General features: G+C 46.9%; 1 protein-coding gene across 1 annotated transcript in view; it reads right to left on the bottom strand.

The window, feature by feature from the left end:
- The window catches only part of LOC122367599 (serine/threonine-protein kinase/endoribonuclease IRE1-like), a 159,757-nt gene that overhangs the window by 65,377 nt on the left and 76,253 nt on the right, over positions 1 to 18,127 (bottom strand). The window contains exon 4 of the mRNA XM_043340861.1: positions 15,715 to 15,836. Coding sequence (XP_043196796.1) covers positions 15,715 to 15,836 — 122 coding nt within the window. The remainder of the gene's footprint in view (positions 1 to 15,714; positions 15,837 to 18,127) is intronic.

Here is an 18,127-nt window from a genome sequence, read left to right as displayed (position 1 = left end):
CATCAAAAACATATTAACCATAGGGAAATAGAAATAAATATCTTACCTGCATCATGCATGTGACGGTTTCGGTTAGACAGAGACTGACGGGCAGCCTGAAAAATCATTCCACACAATGTGCATTTGAGACATGGGATGTTGTCAGATTGGGAAGGAAGAGATTTGAAGTATTTAGCGGTCAACGATTCTGGACGTGGCATGTCAATGTTAGGTACCTATGTGAAGAATTCAAAACATTTTATTGCAATGCAATTTGAGACTGTTAGGACTGGGGGATAGGGATGAGGATTAAGGAAATGGAGAGGACAGGGACTCTGGGAAAACGGAACGGCGCGACTGCAAAACAACGAAAACGTTTGGTTTTGCCAATAAGTATGCTAAGCTTTTATAAATCCTTATTCTACTTCTTTTGACTTTGCGGTAAGATGACGTCATTGATTATCATGTAGTATGGTAGATCATCATAAAATAAATCGGTTGTACAGCAACAATTTCGTTTTAATTTTTATTTCATTTCACTTAATAATATTCGGTAAAATATTTTAAGGAAAATGAAATATATTAAATATGTTATGCTTAGGCTCTCAGGAGAAAAAGATCAACAAACGTTCTGCTGCAAATTAACCCTAGAACGCCTAGGGGGGGGGGGGTTGTATCAACCCCCCCCCCCCTGAGGTTTTTTCGAAGTGCACGCTAAACGGCTTGTCGTAGCGGGCTGAAATTTTCAATACCCTCTGGGGCAATCTTTGCGCATCTTTTGCCGAAAAAAAATTGATCGGGTCATGTCAGGTCACGGAGTTATGACGTCATAAGAGGTACAGCCTCCGGCCGACAGTTACCAAACGTGTGCGCCGAATCCCTAGGTTTTCTGCCGGTGATACCCACATTGTTTGATGGATCATGATGAAACTTCCCATGCATGTTGGGGCAAGCATTGGCTATCGTGTGGTGCAAGAAAATTGACCGGGTCAGGTCAGGTCACGGAGCTATGACGTCACAAGAGGAACAGCGTCCGGTACTATTTTTGAAAAGCGCCCGAACCACTATTTTGCTAATTCTTGTCACCTCAATGGGAATATGCAGCAATATTAACTTCTATAGGGAGCAAATGGACCTCCCAAATCCAAAAATATAATCAGATTTCACAAATTTAAATTTTGATTTTTCGAATTTCTGTCGCCGACTGTGACCTTGCCGACTTCCGGCGCTCCCAACGCGCCATTTTTAGAGCTAGGGAAACGAAATACATACCAAACGATAGAGAATTGATCAAGGAACACGATAGTGAAGGTTTCAAGTCGATATCTCCCACCGTTTTGCCGCAATCGCCGCGGAAAGTTGAAAAAATCTATTTTTCCGAAAATTTGACCTTTGACCGGTCAAAAGTAGGTCAAATGTTGACCTAGGACCAAAAAAATATACCACCAATCGCGAGATCTCGTTGAGAGCAATCCGTTGGTTTTTTCCGCTAAGCTCTACGACCTTCCGTTTCGAAACGCCAGGGGGGGTCGTAACAACCCCCCCCCCCCCTGGTCGTTCGTGTTATGAGAAATGGCCTGGTCGTGCGAGGGTTAAACAATGCAGCAAAGTAGCTATCAATTGTACGTAAACGTAATCAGCGAGACGAAAACGGCGCTTTTGTTTCAGTTATTTTTGTAGGGGTTTCAGATATTTATAGAGTTCAGTGGGTTGTTTCTGAGGAGATGTGGAGATGTGAATCATTAATTAATCACACTTTATTAGTATATAGGGCCTTGCACTTTATCATCTGGATTAAAAAAAAAAAACGTTTCCTGCTGAGTGCAGAAAGGAAGGTAGGTGCATCGCCAGGGTCTATCACCAGGATTGGAGCAGTTATTGCAGTCGAAAGTCAACGTTGGCTGTTCATGTTGTTTAGGCCCTGTTCTTTATTTGGCCATCTACCCCATATTGCAGTTGTGATGACAAGCAGTTTTCAGTGTAGTTTTGTGATCTTTGGTGTCAGCAATTGGTGTCATTATTTTTCGTCAACTAAAACTTATTTGAACTTTCCATTCAATCGACTCAATCATACGAGTCACTCTAATTTTCAGGAATCAAATCAGTCAACCAGTCGCTAAAGTCAAACGAGTCAGTCAACCAGTCATCTCGAGAAGTCAATCGACTCAATCCAATCAACTCAAAATACGCGTTGAAACAAATCAATCAATTCAATCGACTTGATTGGTATACAACCCTGATCGCGAGTTATTGGCAAAAAACTGTTTGTAGCCTCAAATGACCTCGGATGACCTTTCTAGAGGCTATCAGCAAAAATGACACCTTGGTCATCACGAGTGGTCTAAATCATTGTGATTCTGAAATATTTGGACTGTTCCTATGCGTACTCACGGATATAGAGGCATTTTCATTTTTCTCCATTGACTTGTAATGGAAAGGTCACGCCACATGCCTGCGATCCCCAGGCTGATGAGGGCCGGCCGGCGCAAGTATTTGAGGCGGTCCCTAAGTCAGTTTCTAAGGGAGTCCACGAACGCTGTCTGGTTAACCCTCGCCCGCACATGCCTTTTTCCCATCCTAGAACGCACATGGGGGGTGGTTGCCACCCCCGCGCCATTTCGTTCCTGTTGGAGATAGAGCTTCGCGGCAGGGACCAAAAAGATTCTTTGGGAAGAGACACATGCAACTATACCCAGTTTTACCATCTCAGGTCAGTCATTGACCTTTCAGGTCAGGTCAAACTAAAAAAAATGTTGCTGTTTTGGGTCACCGTTGGATATCAAGTGCGCTGCTTATCATATACCGATGACGATGCCGTTTTCTGGTGCCAAGCCAGCTAGAACCTCTTTGTCACACTACCCGACCAGGTTTTTGCTGCTGAGGTCATTTCAGGTCAAGTTAGGTCAAGGTCAATGAAATGTGTTTGTATGTATGTCTGTGTGTGTCTGTGTGTATACTGGTGTGTGCACCGATTGTTTATGCGTCCATATTACATGAGATCATGATCTGAGAAGCTTTAACCAAAACTGCAGTCAAAAAACTCCACGAAAAGTAAATCTAGCTTGCCTAAAACGCAATTACCTTAGATGACCTAGGTTAACCTTGACCCTGACCTTGACTTTGACATCTGTACATCGTCGAACAACATGTTCCATGATAGGTTTGAGGTAAGACTGGCAAAAAAGGCCGAAATCAAGGTGTCAAAAGCTCACAAGGCCCATAGCCAACCAAGATGTTGAGAATTGGTCATTTGGGTTATGATACGACCTGAAAAACAAGGTCATATCTCCGAAACCAAAAACCACAGAAACTTGAAATTTTCAGTGGACATCAAGAATGGACAGAGAAGCAGCTCTACGAAAAATAAGGCTTCTAGCTTTAACCCTCTAGTGCCCCCGGTATCATATCTGTAAGTCAATTTGCAGAAAATTCGCCTGCTAATCATAGAGGCGAAAATTGTTGAAAACCCTGCTGTATCAGAAGTGGTAGGTACATCTTGGCAACCACCTGGTGGCAAAATTTTTAAGTAATGATATCTCAGTTTCCCACCAGGTGATTTTGAAGAGGGTCAGTTTGTCCTTTGCTGAAAGTCAATTTGAGATGCAAGTGTAAATTTAAGCATTTAGAAAACAAAAAATTTGTTATTTGGAAAGAAACTTGGTATACTGTGAGACAAATGTTCAACATATATCATAGTATGTTGCAAAACATCGCAGCTATTTCAGGGTCAAAGATATGGACCCCTATTTTTTGGGGATACTAGATATGATACAGTGGGCATAGCACTCCAATATTTTCTATGAAATTTTCGCCGCTGCAACATACGGTGTGCCAATACCATAGTTTTCTCAGGTGATAAGCATTGCAATGGCCTGTGAGTCACTGCAAATGACGATGGTACCTACAAGATGCATAAATTTGTGAAGTTCGCACCTCTTGCGCCACATGCTCCAGACCATTTCGCTCCAGACTTAAAATATCATAACGATATTTGTACGCTTATGTCGCCTCTCATCCTTGTCAATCTTCTAACATCTAGCTCTCTATGAGTGGCCTTACATGCCTCATACATCTCGACTTTTCTAACGCTCATAGGAATATGGTTTTGCAACTGTTTGACGATGACAATAGTGAACCTTTTGATCTGCAGGACACTAGCAGACCATATCTTCTAAAACCACGTTAGGAATGACATGCTATCGATGACGAGCTTGTTGATTTCAAGGAACGATCATCCGTGCCAGCATTTATACTCGTGAAACCAAAAATTGAGACTTGATGTTAGGGACAGGAGGATTCAGCGGTCTCTTGCACAATTTCGATATTCCAACAGGGGTTGTGGACGGGCTTATTTATGTCTTGTGGGTCTATGTGTTAGCTGGGCATGACTGAGGACTTGCATTAGCAGCCAGCCAGCATTTTTCATTCATATTGGAGAACGATTCACAATTTGTTTGCGATTCAGATCTCCTCCGTTCATCCCAGTAGTAAGATATTGAATGTGGAGTGGAAAACTATATCGTCATCTTCAGAGGAAGCTGGCTAAACGGGCTTGCCATGAAGACAAACTCAGGACCGAAGGGCATGGTTCCTTTGATTTCCTATCTAAGAAGTAGGCAACCATGCACTGCTGCCAGGTTCCAGCAGGTGCCTGACACCTGGCAAGCATTTTCACTGCCAGGTATGTCATTTGTTGTCATATATCACACACAGAAATATTGAGCGGAAAAACGGTGTAATTGAAAGTACCAAAAGGAACATTTTTTTGGTGTAAAATTACTCTTTAACTCCTTGAGTTGACCGACCAACTTAACCGTGGGAAATATGACCTGATGTGCCTCACAGAGACATGGCTGAAGGCTGCAACTCCGAGTCGACTGCTCGTCCTTCCCGGATACCAGCTGCATCGAGTAGACCGCCCCGACAACAGAGGGTACGGAGGGGTGGCGCTGGCAACCCGGGACGGAATCTGCGCGTCTTCCATCAAGATGCCCCCGACTACCACCCGGGGCAGCAGGCTGGAGTCGCTGTGGACTCTGGTAAGGATGGACGAGAGGCGCCGATTTGTGGTGGGGACTGTGTACCGCCCGCCGAGACACAGCGTAGCCGACCTGAGTGCCGATTTCAGCGAGTTGGAGGCGCAGTATCAGCGTGTCTCTATGACCTACCCGGGCTCGAAGGTGTTTATCTGCGGCGATTTAAACTGTTGTTGGCTCAAACCGGACTCCACCCCATCGAAACGCGCTCTGTGTGAGTTTATCTCTGACAATGTCCTAACTCAATGTGTCAGTTCACCGACATATTTTACCGGCTCCTCACTCGATGTTTTTATTACCAACTGTCCTAACGTCGTAAAAGCTTGTTTTACTAAGGCGTGCCATTTTAGTACTCATAAGATCGTTCGCACAATAGTTGACATGCCTCGCTTTAAATTGCCGAGTACCAGGGTTCGTACGCGCTGCCTTCGTCGTGTGAATGTGGAACTTTTACACACTGATCTCGCTCAGGCCGACTGGAGTGCTGTTTTTAACGCCACTTCGGTATCAGAGAAGTGGGATAGCTTTCTTGCGGCGTTTCTACCTGTGGTGGATGCCCACGCCCCTATTAGGTCTGTTCGGGCCCGGAACCCTAATGCTCCCCCAGTGTCAGACTCAACTAAAGCTTTGATGAGTCGCCGTCGGGGGGCGCTGGCGGTGTACGGACACGGGTCCACCGAGTACCGTGACGCGAACCGAGCCGTGCGCGCCGCCATCAGGCGGGACAGCCGTAATGATGTTGAGCGACGCATCAAGGAGGCCGGGCGTAGCTCAATGTGGAAAGTGATCAGGTCTTTTGTTTCTGACAAGCGACAACAGGGAACGATGCCCACGACCTCAGCGGATGACCTGAACACCTATTTTGTTAGCGTCGGACCGCGCGTGACTGGGGAGATCGCCGGGCTCGGTGACGTGCCGGAAGTAGCCTGCCGCCTGCCGCGCGTCGGAGCCTGCGCTCTCCAGCTGTCCCCGCTCTCACTTGGCGAACTGCGAGCCATCGTTTTTGGCCTCAGCAGCTCGTCGGCCTGTGGAGATGATGGGATTAGCATCCACATGTTTCGCATGTCCTTCGACTCTATTGGTGAGGTGATTTTGCACTTGGTCAACTCCAGCATCACCCAATCCGACGTTCCTGCATCCTGGAAACACTCACTAGTACACCCAATCCTCAAATCCGGTGATCCATCCGATCCGTCCAACTTCCGTCCCATCTCAATTGTCCCAGTCATTTCTAAAATCCTCGAAAGAGCCGTCCACCAGCAGCTCTATGCGTATCTATCCGAAAACCACCTCCTTTCCCCAAACCAGCATGGTTTCCGTCCCCGTCACTCCACCGAAACCGCGCTAACATCCGTATCTGACCATATCCTCTCCTCGTTCGACCATGGAGAAGTGTCCCTTCTCTGCCTGCTGGACTTGACCAAGTGCTTTGATGTCATAGACCACTCAAGACTCCTTTCAAAATTACAGGCTCACGGCATTCATACGTCCTGGTTTTCAGCCTACCTTAGAGGTCATACTCAAAGCGTCAGCTTCACTGGCGCACGGGGGGAGGTTAAAACATCCCGTCCGCTGCCCAACAACATCGGCATGTTTCAAGGTTCGGCCTTAGGGCCTCTTTTATACTGCGTGTTTGCCAACGATCTACCTCAATTTGCACAGGACGCATTTGTAGTTCAATATGCGGACGACACTCAAATTTTAGTCAGTGGTAAAAAATCTCAACTTTACACAGTCGTCGCCCGTATGGAAAACGTTCTTAGCTCACTCGACATCTGGTTCCGCTCGAACGGGCTCAAAGTTAACGCCACTAAAACGCAGCTGATGTTGTTGGGCAGCCCCCAAAATTTGCGATCTTTGCCTGACATTAAAGTAGTATTTCGCGATCATCCTTTACTCCCCGTACCAGAAGCAAAAAATCTCGGCCTGGTATTTGATCGTTCGCTCAACTGGACAGCACACATTTCCGCCGTCACTAGACGCTGCTTCGGAGTCTTGAGTGGTCTGTCGCATCTGAGAGGACATCTACCACCCAGCGTTATCCTGACGCTTGTGAACGCCCTGGTCATATCACAGGTCAGATACTGTTTATCGGTGTACGGCGGCACTAGTAAGGAGAACTTATGTCGTGTTCAAAAGGTGCTGAACTATGCTGCCAAGGTTGTATTCGGTCGCAGGAAGTATGACCACGCATCTGACCTGCTGCGGCGGCTGGAGTGGCTCAGCGCAGATCAGCTGGTGTCGTACCACACTCTCAGCCTGCTGCACAAGGTACGCCGCAGCGGGGAACCCGAGGAGCTGGCAGCCGGTCTCGCCACTGTGGCCGAGGCCCGCGGCCGCGACCGGGACGTGGTCACGCGACAGGACCACCTGCTCCACGTGCCGCGGTGCCGCACCGAGATGGGGAGGAGGCGGTTTCAGTGCCGCGGGCCGGCCGCTTATAACGCGCTGCCGCCCGACCTGCCGCGGCTACCTCCGCACCTGTTTGGCTGCCGCCTCAGGCGGCACCTCAGAGTTGGAACCGATTTAAGACGCGACTGAGTTTTTGTGTGTATGTGTGTGCGTGCGTGTGACAGTTGTATGTTTGATCGTTGTCATTTTGTGCCTACTCTCCCATTGCCGATTGACGTTCATTTGTTTTATCACGTGACGAAAGGCAGTAATAGCCGCAAGTATATTGCGGATGTCCTTAATACAGTATGAGATGAGATGAGATGAGACTCTGTTTTCTGCGTAAAAGAACACTTATATGTGTGTTTTGCTAGCTTCGGAGTGCTTCACTATTGTGTAGGAGAACCGCTTTCAGTGTACCTTTACCGCGGATCTCGCGTTACATTTACGCACAAATATGTGTTTTTGGTAAAAAGTACCAAAAGGAACACTCGCGTGGTAATCGTACACAAATTCATGGCGGTAAATTTACACAAATATGACGGTTATTATAACGATTTTTTCTGGTAAAGCTAATGTTGGGCCCGCAAAATTTGTAACGCAAGCGACACACGGCGGGACGTTGTCGCCAGCCGCGAGCCTTAGCTAAATGTAACGAAACATTGTGATGCTCAATGCCTACCTCATGCTGCAAACACGTTTGTTTGTTTGTCGTTTATTATTAAGAATCGACATGACATCTGACGGAAATAAAAGTTAGATTAGCGTATATATACCTTATGATGTATATTACCTGATATTTCACAACGCATATGGGCGCCGCTACAGGCCGCAGCCATCGCCCGTCTCCCGTCAACTGCCCGTAATTGATAAATAAAAAATATGTTATCTGTACGCACTACTTCACTGTGCCAAAATTATCGTTCATTTAATTAGCCATCGGCTCTCTGTTGCCTATCTGGCAAAATATTAGCATACCTATACCTAATTAACCCTAGAAAAGCATGAAAGTGCATCCATTATTTTCATAACACGACAGCAGTTCAGTTGAAAAATTACAAGCCCACCTTAGCACTCCGACAAAGCTGGATAATTTCCAGCAGCTCCTCCAATGTCGCTCCGCTTCAGATTTCCGACTCGGTCTTGATTGCAGTTATCAGACGATGACCACAATGCAGTATTTCACTTATTATTCACTTATTCACTCATTACTCAGCTTATTATCCAACTAGATAAACACCACAGCACTGTTTTATCTCACTGATGTCACAAGAATGGGCAAACTCACTCTGCGCACTGCAGCCACAACACTCCCCCGCCGGCCCCCGCGGTCCCCGGCGCACAACTGACAGATTGCGAAAATGGCGCCGCCGCCGTCAGCATATAACTCAAAATTTCGCTAAATTTACACGGGTTGACGTAAACGAACGGTGCTCTGGATGTGTACCGCAATTACCAGTGTGACACAACACTCATTCGCTTATGGATATACTTGCTTTGCATGAAAACATATCAGTCAGGTATTTGAACATCTGTTATGCTGTTACATTATCCTGTTTTGCGTAAAGATGCTTGTGTGGTGTAATAAAACTGCCGATGTTTGTTAGTTAACCAATAAACGTCGTATAAAAACAAACTTATTCTTGATGCCTTTACTTATTATGGCGCTGTGCGACGGATACCTTGCTTGTTTATCACGTAAATACTTAAACTAAAGATATTTTACTACGTGAAGCAGAACTTTGAAGCTATTTGAACTATTTACGAGTATATTGAACTTGACATCGCTCAATATTTCTGTGTGTGATTGGCATATGCCGCCAACTATGGTAGCTGAGTGTCACTGAACAAAAAGGATTTATAGGTACTAAAACATGGATACTACTTTTGTACTGACCATAAGAATAAAAGTTAAAGTGCGGCATTGCATGCGTATGCTCACCTCCATATGAGATCAATGAACATTGTGCAAGTTCCTGCCGATCGGTGCACAGTTACCTGTACCCAGGGTATATAGAACAACGGGTACACCAACGACGCGGAAAGCGCCCATTTTACCTGGACAAAATACAGGGTAGGTGATATATTTTTTGTATATGGAAAAAATAGAGTATTCCATTCTGAAGAGTAAAGCCAAATTCATAAAGCAGTTATTTTTGAATTATATGTACCAGAAATAGCATACTAACCATAGTTTAAAACTTAGTCTTAAGTTAGTTGAAAAGCGTATAGTTGATACTAAGATGGAAGGAATCAATGGAAGGCGGAAATGGCGCAGCTGTTTCATTCTTGAAGTGTGTTCGCAAGCAGGATTTACGTGATGCTAGCGACATCTATGAATGTAATCTTGGATGCTGATTGGCTGAGCGAGTCCGTGAGCAGTATGACTTATCTTCGCTAGTACAGGGTTGAGGCAATGTGCGCATGCGCAGGAACTTGTGCTCTCATGGAGGGGCTTTTGGTACCTCGGGCAGCGCCCAATGCTTTTTGGACCTGTTATGGCCTCCGCATCGAAAAACGCTAGATAGAAAGGTTGTAGAGGAAGCTTGAGGCTACCTTTCCCTACAATAATATTGGCAATTTATCTATTGGCTTACGTATGGGGCTCGCTTGAAAAAGGTCGATTTAACATGGAAACCCTATGGGGTAGTAGTTTTTGAGCGCCCATTTGGCCTAATGCTACCAACTGTTACTGGCTACCCCTGACCTGTACCTACCTTTGTTGTCTGACACGTACAACGGTTACTGCACTGGTCAGTGCGCGGCTGTTATACTGACGCTGATGACCTCAGGACCGCACGACCAGTCAAAGTACTAACTGACGATTCACAGGCTGAGGGTTTCAGTCACCCGAGATTGTCCGGCTTTCATGAAGATAAACCAACATCGTCTTTGGCATTGATCCCGGTCCGTCGGTAGGCTGTCCAGCATTTTGCATCAGAACTGCTTCACTTCAACCACTTACCGCGAGCCAACTGTAATGTCTTCATTTCTATATCAAGTATGCATAACGCATCTACGTTTGAGAAGCATGGCCCACATGTCTGAATTATGAAAAAAATTGCACAAGTGCAACGCGCTGTATCGTGGAAATTGAAGGAATAGAAGGCACTAGTAAATAGATGCCTATGATTAGCGTTGTTCCCTAAGCACCGACTGAAAGGACATTTTGATACAAGAAGAATGCCAATGAAATATTAAGAAAATGTTCTGATAAAAGGTGCACAGTAAAGGATGTCTTGTTGGCATTTTACACATTTTAACTGCCACTTTTATCACTGAAATTTTTAATAATATATATTTTCTCATCTATGTCTTCACTTCCTTCTGTGTGGTCTGATACCACTAAAAATTAGCAAGTGGAATACCCAATGTATCATATTTGATACAAAATTTATTTCCGAAATTTGAATTGCGAAAAAAAAATATTTGACATCAGATTTCGAACAAGGGACCCAAAATGAATCATATGTCACAAGGTGTTAATTTTAGGAACCGTGGAACTATGTGTGGGCATTAGAGGGTTAAAAATGTTGAGTGCAGAGCAGAAAGATTACCTGGGGGGTGGCAACCACCCCCCCCCCATGTGCGGGCGAGGGTTAAAGGTAGTGTGCCAGCTTTCCTGCACCGTATGGAGTTAATGGCCCAGATAAGGAGAACCGGATTTTTAGAACTTATCCATACCTTCAAAACTCATGGAAACGTCTTAAATTCTTCAAATTTTGAGTACCCCAGTGCGAAATTCGCCCCGACGGGTTGTCGGTCGTACCCCAACCACATTTCACACCACTATGAACAATAAATGCACACACTGAAATCGCGATTACGGATAGGCTCATCCAATCAAGTTTCGATAAACCCGTTCATCATCGTCTCCTGCGGTTTCGAACACGCCTGTTAGGTGGTGCGGTAGACCGCGCCCAAAGCCAGGGCCCCGGTAACGTGAGGTAGCCGAGTCGGGGCAGCGTGCGCTGACCCAAGCCAGGGCCGCGCGTCCTCCCGGTGTCATGTGATAGCCCGGGGCTGCCCGGGGATGCGGTAGACCGCGCCCAAAGCCGCGGCCCCGGCTTGGGTCAGCGCACGCTGCCCCGACTCGGCTACCTCACGTTACCGGGGCCCTGGCTTTGGGCGCGGTCTGCCGCAGGTGGCTTCTGCTCATACTTTGTGGTGCGGTGGTGGTGCGTCGGGCCGCGCGCTCTGACTTCGGCCAAGAAAAATGCGTCAGCTGATCATTGTCATTTCTGCCACTTTCATGTGGTGAGATGGGGTCATAACTTTAGAGACGGCTGTTTCATATCAATTATTTTACATAAAATAATATTTCAAACCATAAATTAATGTTCGACAGCCAAATTAAAGAAACAATACCAATACAGGATTACAGTTTAAATTCGACATTGTGTTGTCTACGATTAGACAGCTGATAACTCATTCCCGTACGTCGTAACTCTATAATGACCTTTGCTTATTGTCACATGTGCGCCGCATTCGCGATTGTTGCCGACGCCTGTTTGCAGGTCAGCCCACTACAGTTGTTATACATATCGAAAACCGATAAAGTTTTAGGCGAAAAAAGCACTATTTTGCATGGGCCCATTTTTGATTTTTTTGCGATATTAGGTAAAAACAGAAGCTTCTTATCATAGGAAAAATAAAATGGGAAATCATTGGAAGGTGGCACACTACCTTTAAAGGTGATCTCTGAGGGCACTACGCCGGTTTTTAAGTGCACTCAGCTCCTATTTTGGATTTCACACCGGCCTCTGAGATCGGATAGCTCATGCATTCCGCAGCGGAGCCCTTGCCGGCTCCTGAGGGCTCCGTGCTGATAGCTGAGGGCCCCATGCCAATACTCGAGAGCCCCATTCAATAATCTCAGCGCCCTACACCAGTTTGAGGAACGCCGTTCGGCCAAGGCCGACCTCCGAGGAAGAGCCCTATGCAAGCCTCTGAGTGCCCTCACTTCCTTTTTTAGGATCTCACACCACCCTCTGAAGTCGCAGGTCTAAAGAAAGCTTCTGATGACCCTCACTAGCTCGGACCCAAATCGATGCACGAGGACCCGACAAAAGTGCCCAGGTAGCCCACACAGTAATCGCAGGCCCCCCCCAGTTTCTGAGGGCCTACACGAGCCCTTTTTGGCGGCCAAGGTCGATGTCTTGGGGCCCTATTCAGGCATCGAGGCTGCTCGGGCGTCAGGAGACGATGGGGGGGGGGGGCCTCCAGCTGAAAAGGGCTCTCTGAGGCCGGCATGAGCCCTGGAAGGCCACTGTGAGCCTTTAGGGCCTGCTTGGGGTCCTTAGATGTATGTCTGCGTGGGAGGCATCTGAGACCGGGATGGTGTCCTGAGGAGTCTGAGTGCCCCCACTCAGAACCCTCACAGGTCTAAGTGGGCCCTCTGAAGGCCGATGTTTGTTTGGGGCAATCAGATGACGACATGGAATCATGGAATCTCTTATACGGCCTTGCATGGAATGGAGCCCTCAGGCTACCCTTGAAACCCCATAAAGCCATTTTGAATGCTGGGAGACGACTACGTATCCGCTTGGTCGGCTATTGGGACTGATAGCACGGCGGTAAAGGTAGCAAGGCGATTTGGAATACGGGTCATTGAAAGTGATCCGGTGAGCACTGAGCTGAATATGGACGGCAGGACGCCCCCGCTTGCTCTGTGCACAACTGCGCGCCATACGTGAAAAGATTGGAGTAGATATGTATAGTTAATAAAAATTCGCTGTTCTGCGCGCCACGGTTTTCCCTGCAATAACTAGAAATCTCCAGACCTGTAAATCAAGTCTCGGAAAATAGGAAAAGCTGAACTCAAACCACTCACTGGGAAGTGGGAATCGGGCGTCAAATTCAGACAGCTGCGTATCCTTGTTTTACATGCGTATTTCTGCAGTCGTAGGTACCCAAAAGATTAGTAACCACTAGTCAAGTAGGAGAAATTATAGTCTGGCAAATCTAAGAAAGAACGGAGTTAAAGCTCCTGAATCCTTTTGCCACGTGTTTTGATCACTGGACGTGTATGGTTAGAAGAAAATATGTGTAAAAAGTCGTGAGAGAAATAATATTTTTCGACGACGAGTTCCTAGTTTAATTCTCACGTTTTTCATCCAGTTTTTCCCATGTGAACCCCCGTCTTTGCTGTTTATTTCGTTCTTTCATATTGGGTAAATTCCTTTCCTCCGAACACGCCCATCATTAACAATAGACCCACCGTGCTGTGCATTTTAACTTTACCTTGCCCTTTTGTTTTTTTTCCTGTACTGGAATCATACCATGGCTTGATGATTATTCGTTGGGTTTCGTCGAAAGGATGCTTTAGGCTCACATGTTTTGATAGCGAGTGAGAGTTTGCTGTGCACCAAATGAAAATGTCAATAAATGGTTTGTTCTATTCGTATATAACAGTTTCGAAAGAGGCAGAGTAATGAAGGTTTCCGCGGGGGTGTAATGGGGAGTTACGTGGGGGAGTAATGGGGAGTTCACACGAGAGTTCCGTGGGAGAGTTATGAGGAGTTCACGCGAGAATTCCGTAGGAGAGCTATGGGGATATAACGGGAGTTACGTGGGGGGGGGGGGGGAGTAATGGGGAGTAATGAAGAGTTCTAGGGAGAGTAGTAGAGGGGAGTAGTGATGGGTCGAGAGATTTATGAAGAGTAATGGACGAGAATATTGAAGAGTTCCAGTAAGAGTTATGAGGGAGAGTAAAGGAAAGTAGCTCCCTGGTGTTTTAACCCGCGCCGTGCTGGGGGGGGGGGCGTTTTTACGCCCCCCCCCTCAGGTTTTTCGCGAATATCTCAAAAACGGCGGCGCGCAGCGCCGCCGTTTTTGGTACACGTGTTCCTACATCATTTCCGCACATGTTGTGAAAATTTCAGACCTAGGCCGTTCAAGGTCAGGTCACCAGGTCACGTCAAGTGACCTTACCTCAGAAAAAGTTCAAAGGCTCGCTATAGCTACACCGACTGAACGATCACTTTGAAACTTTCAGCGATTGATATGAGTAACAGTATGTATAAAATGTATATCTCGGATTTTTGATATCTGTGACCTAAGGTCAGGTCAATTTTGCGACCTCTCCATTAAAAGTCAATGGGAGAAAATTGAAATGCGCCTCTTTTGGACGAATATCGTTCAAAACGCTCTCAAACATCGGTTCATAGGTAAACATGACACACTGAATAGGAAAAATGCACCTGTGACCCCTCTGTGTGCCCCTGAGGTCATCTCAGGTCATGAACGGTCGCCAGCAGTTTTTTGGCTATAACTTTTGATAGAGACGTGCTAGAGCGGTGAAAACACGTCAGATGTGTTCAGCTCGACGATACGGATCGACTGATATGCAACATGACCCTTTTCGGTCAGGTCATGACCTTGACCTGAGGTCAAATTTTCAAAATGACCTTTCAAGGTCAACAAATAGTTCATTCGACGCGTCTCGACGAGAGGAACACGATGCTGGCAAAAGTAATGTCATGGCGCTTATGAGTCAAAAGTTATTGACGAAAAAACGTTTTTCGTAAAAACGGCTATTTTTGGAGTTTTTGCCCTCTGGAGGCTAAACCGTTGACCTGAGGTCAAATCTGAGAACATTACTCAGAAAGGTCTGTAAAAGGGCTATCGAATGCGCTTTTCCGCGGCGCTGTAGCTCTATCGGTTCCCGAGATAGCCGTTGGCAGTTTCCAAAATGTTGAAATAGTCAACATTTTACCTTTGGTGACCTCTGGTGACCTGACCTTTGACCTGACCCAAAAAATGACCGAAGTGTTTTCGTCCTTATTTTTGACGTTCTTTCGATTGCCGCTTACCGCGTGTCGCTACGTGGCCCAGGAGCCGAGTTAGACGGGGGGGGCGTGAAAACGCCCCCCCCAGCACTCGGCGGAAAGTTCAGGCCACCAGCACGGCGCGGGTTAAGGAGTCATTTTTGGTAACTCTCGATAACTCTCCCAAAGGGAGTAAATATTTCTCTCAGTGTACTGGTGGTCTGAGTTATCGGTGGTGTGCTCGAAGGCGGGGGGCATTGAAGAAAATGATTGGTTCATTTCTTGGGCGAGGTCAAAGATGAGGTCGCCAAAGGTCATCTAAAGTCAATTTTTGCCCATTACAGCTTTTGAAACACGGGCGCGTAGCTCGGGAACCAGTAAAGCTACAGCGTCGCGGAAAAGCGTGCTTGTTGGAGCTTTAAGCAACCATTTGAACATTTACGAACTAGTTTGGTGCCCTCGTTACATGTTACGGAGCTGTCAGTGGTGGTCCCTGTCAAATCATTACAACAATATATTGCAGCATTTTTGCAACTTACCATGCACTATCAGACTTAATGACCTTCGCCGTCATCGTGTCATTTTTAGAAAATGGGTGTTTTCCCTCGGAGAGAACGTAGTAGAAGACCAGGCCGAGGGAAAACACGTCTGCTGCCCCAACCTGAAATCAGAAATTATTTCAATTTACGGCTTTGGCGCAATTTTTAGCATAGGTAAAAAATTGTTCACCCCTTCCAGTGGCGTATCCAGGGGGAGGCCAAGAGGCCATGGCCTCCCCCTTTGGCATCAAACATGCAAGTGGGCCCTTTGGGTCACTTGAGCGCAGTGACGTACCCAAGGGGGCCCCATGGCCCCCAAGGGCGCCCCATGGCCCCCAAGGGCGCCCCTCAGGGCCCCTGGTTACTTGAGGGTCCCCCTGATCACCTGAGCGGTCCCTGGTTACCTGAGGGGCCCCTGGTTACCTGAGTGGTCCCTGGTTATCTGAGGGGCCCATGGTTATCTGAGGGGCCCCTGGTTATCCGAGGGGGCCCTGGTTACCTGATTGGTCCCTAGCTATCTGAAGGACTCCTGGTTACCTGAGGGGCCCCTGGCTACGGGGGCCCTGGTTACCAGAGGGGCCCTGGCTATCTGAGGGGCCATGGTTACCTGAGGGGCCCCTGGTTTCCTGGGGGGCCGCTGCTTACCTGAGGGGCCCCTGATTACCTAAGGGACCCGTGATTGCCTGAGAGCCCCTGATTATCTGAGAGGCCCCTGGTTACCAGTGGGACCTCTTGGTATATACCTGAGGCGCACCTAGTTATCAAAGGGGCCCCTAGCTACCTGAGGGGCCCCAGATCCCCTGGGTGACCCCTGGCCAGTGATCTGAAGAAACCCTGGTCACCTGAAGGGCCCATGTTTACCCGGGGAGTACCTGGTATTATGAAGGGCCCCTGCAGTCACATAAAGCATTTTTATATATGTGCGACTGATTATATGCGACTGTTTATATGTGCGACTGACACAGCTTAAAATGGACAGGATGGCTGAAGACATCAGTCAGGTGAGGCAGCTGGTTCAGTCATTGCAGCAGCAGAACGGCTGTCAACCTGAACGCTCTTCAGCGTGTCATGCCCAGTACCCAGCAGAGGCTGACACACAGCAGCTACTGACAGCTGAGGACTTATCTCGCCAACACTGGACGACCGCTGGAGAACGGCACGCCGGTCGCCAGCCCGCTAATGCAGGGACTTCTCTGCTGGTGATCGGCGACTTCAACGTGAGGCGCCTCGAGGGAATGAGTGAACGCGGCCCCAGTAAACCCGCTTTTCACTCCATCTCAGGTGCCACTACCGAGCACGTGAGACAGGACATCAGCCAGGCCATACGCAAATGTGGTGCTAAACGGGTTGTTATACATGATGTGACTAATGACGTAACTCGCAAAGGATCCGAACTGGTCGCAAAGGATATATTCAGTTTAGCTGACCAAACTAAGCGTAGGGATGGTGTAAGCGATGTGTTTATATGTAGTATAATCCCAAGAAAGGACAACGGATCCTTCATCTACAGCAGATCTGAGAGCGTCAACAACAGGCTGCGCACTCTCTGCTCACAGAGTCCTGACATCAAATTTATTGACTTGCGGCAGGCTCTGCACAGCTGTAGATTCAGCGGATTAGCGAGAGACGCAGTTCACTACAATAGGGAGGGTGCCACGCAGACCCTCAGATCGATCTTACAGTTGACAGGCAGGGTTGTATACGACTCAATCAATAGCAATCAATTCAATCACGACAAATTTGGGAAACCAATCAAATCAATCAAGTCAGAGCAGTTTTCGGGAATTGATTCAATCGACTCAAACGCGACAATGAAAGGAATCAATCAACTCAATCAAACGACTCAAACCAAGACATACATTAGGTTTTTTGCCCCACCAACTTGGAAAAGTGTCCATAGCAGTCTGGTGTACCTACCTACCTACCTACCTACCTACCTACCTACCTACAGAAGAAACATAAAAATATTGTCATTTAAAATTATAAATTGCCATGCCATTCAAACTTTCTATGTAGGTAATAAGGAAGGATATCTATGTAGTGATGGACAGGTGGATCATGATATTGAGGTTCAATGGGTAGAATTGGAGCAGAAGTGTCATTTATTGGGTGCAAAATGACCCAGTAGTTGACTCGCCCCTTAATCCAAATCACCACCTTTCCCCTTAAAGTTGTCAATTTAATTTTGGCCATATTCCAACTCCATTTACACTAAATATCCGAAGGTTGGGACTTTTCAATTAGACAATCACTATTCTTTAGAATTGTGATTTTCTATTTATCAGATATTGCAGTTGAAAGTTGGCTGCTCGGATTTTGGCAGTGTTCGTGATTTGGCCATTTACCCTACACTATGTCTATTTTCATGGATAATATGCATCAAAAACATATTAACCATAGGGAAATAGAAATA

Source organism: Amphibalanus amphitrite, unplaced genomic scaffold, assembly GCF_019059575.1.
Source record: "Amphibalanus amphitrite isolate SeventyFive unplaced genomic scaffold, NRLGWU_Aamphi_draft 000880F_arrow, whole genome shotgun sequence".
Classification (NCBI taxonomy): domain Eukaryota; kingdom Metazoa; phylum Arthropoda; class Thecostraca; order Balanomorpha; family Balanidae; genus Amphibalanus; species Amphibalanus amphitrite.
This window is presented reverse-complemented; position numbering and strand designations above follow the sequence as displayed.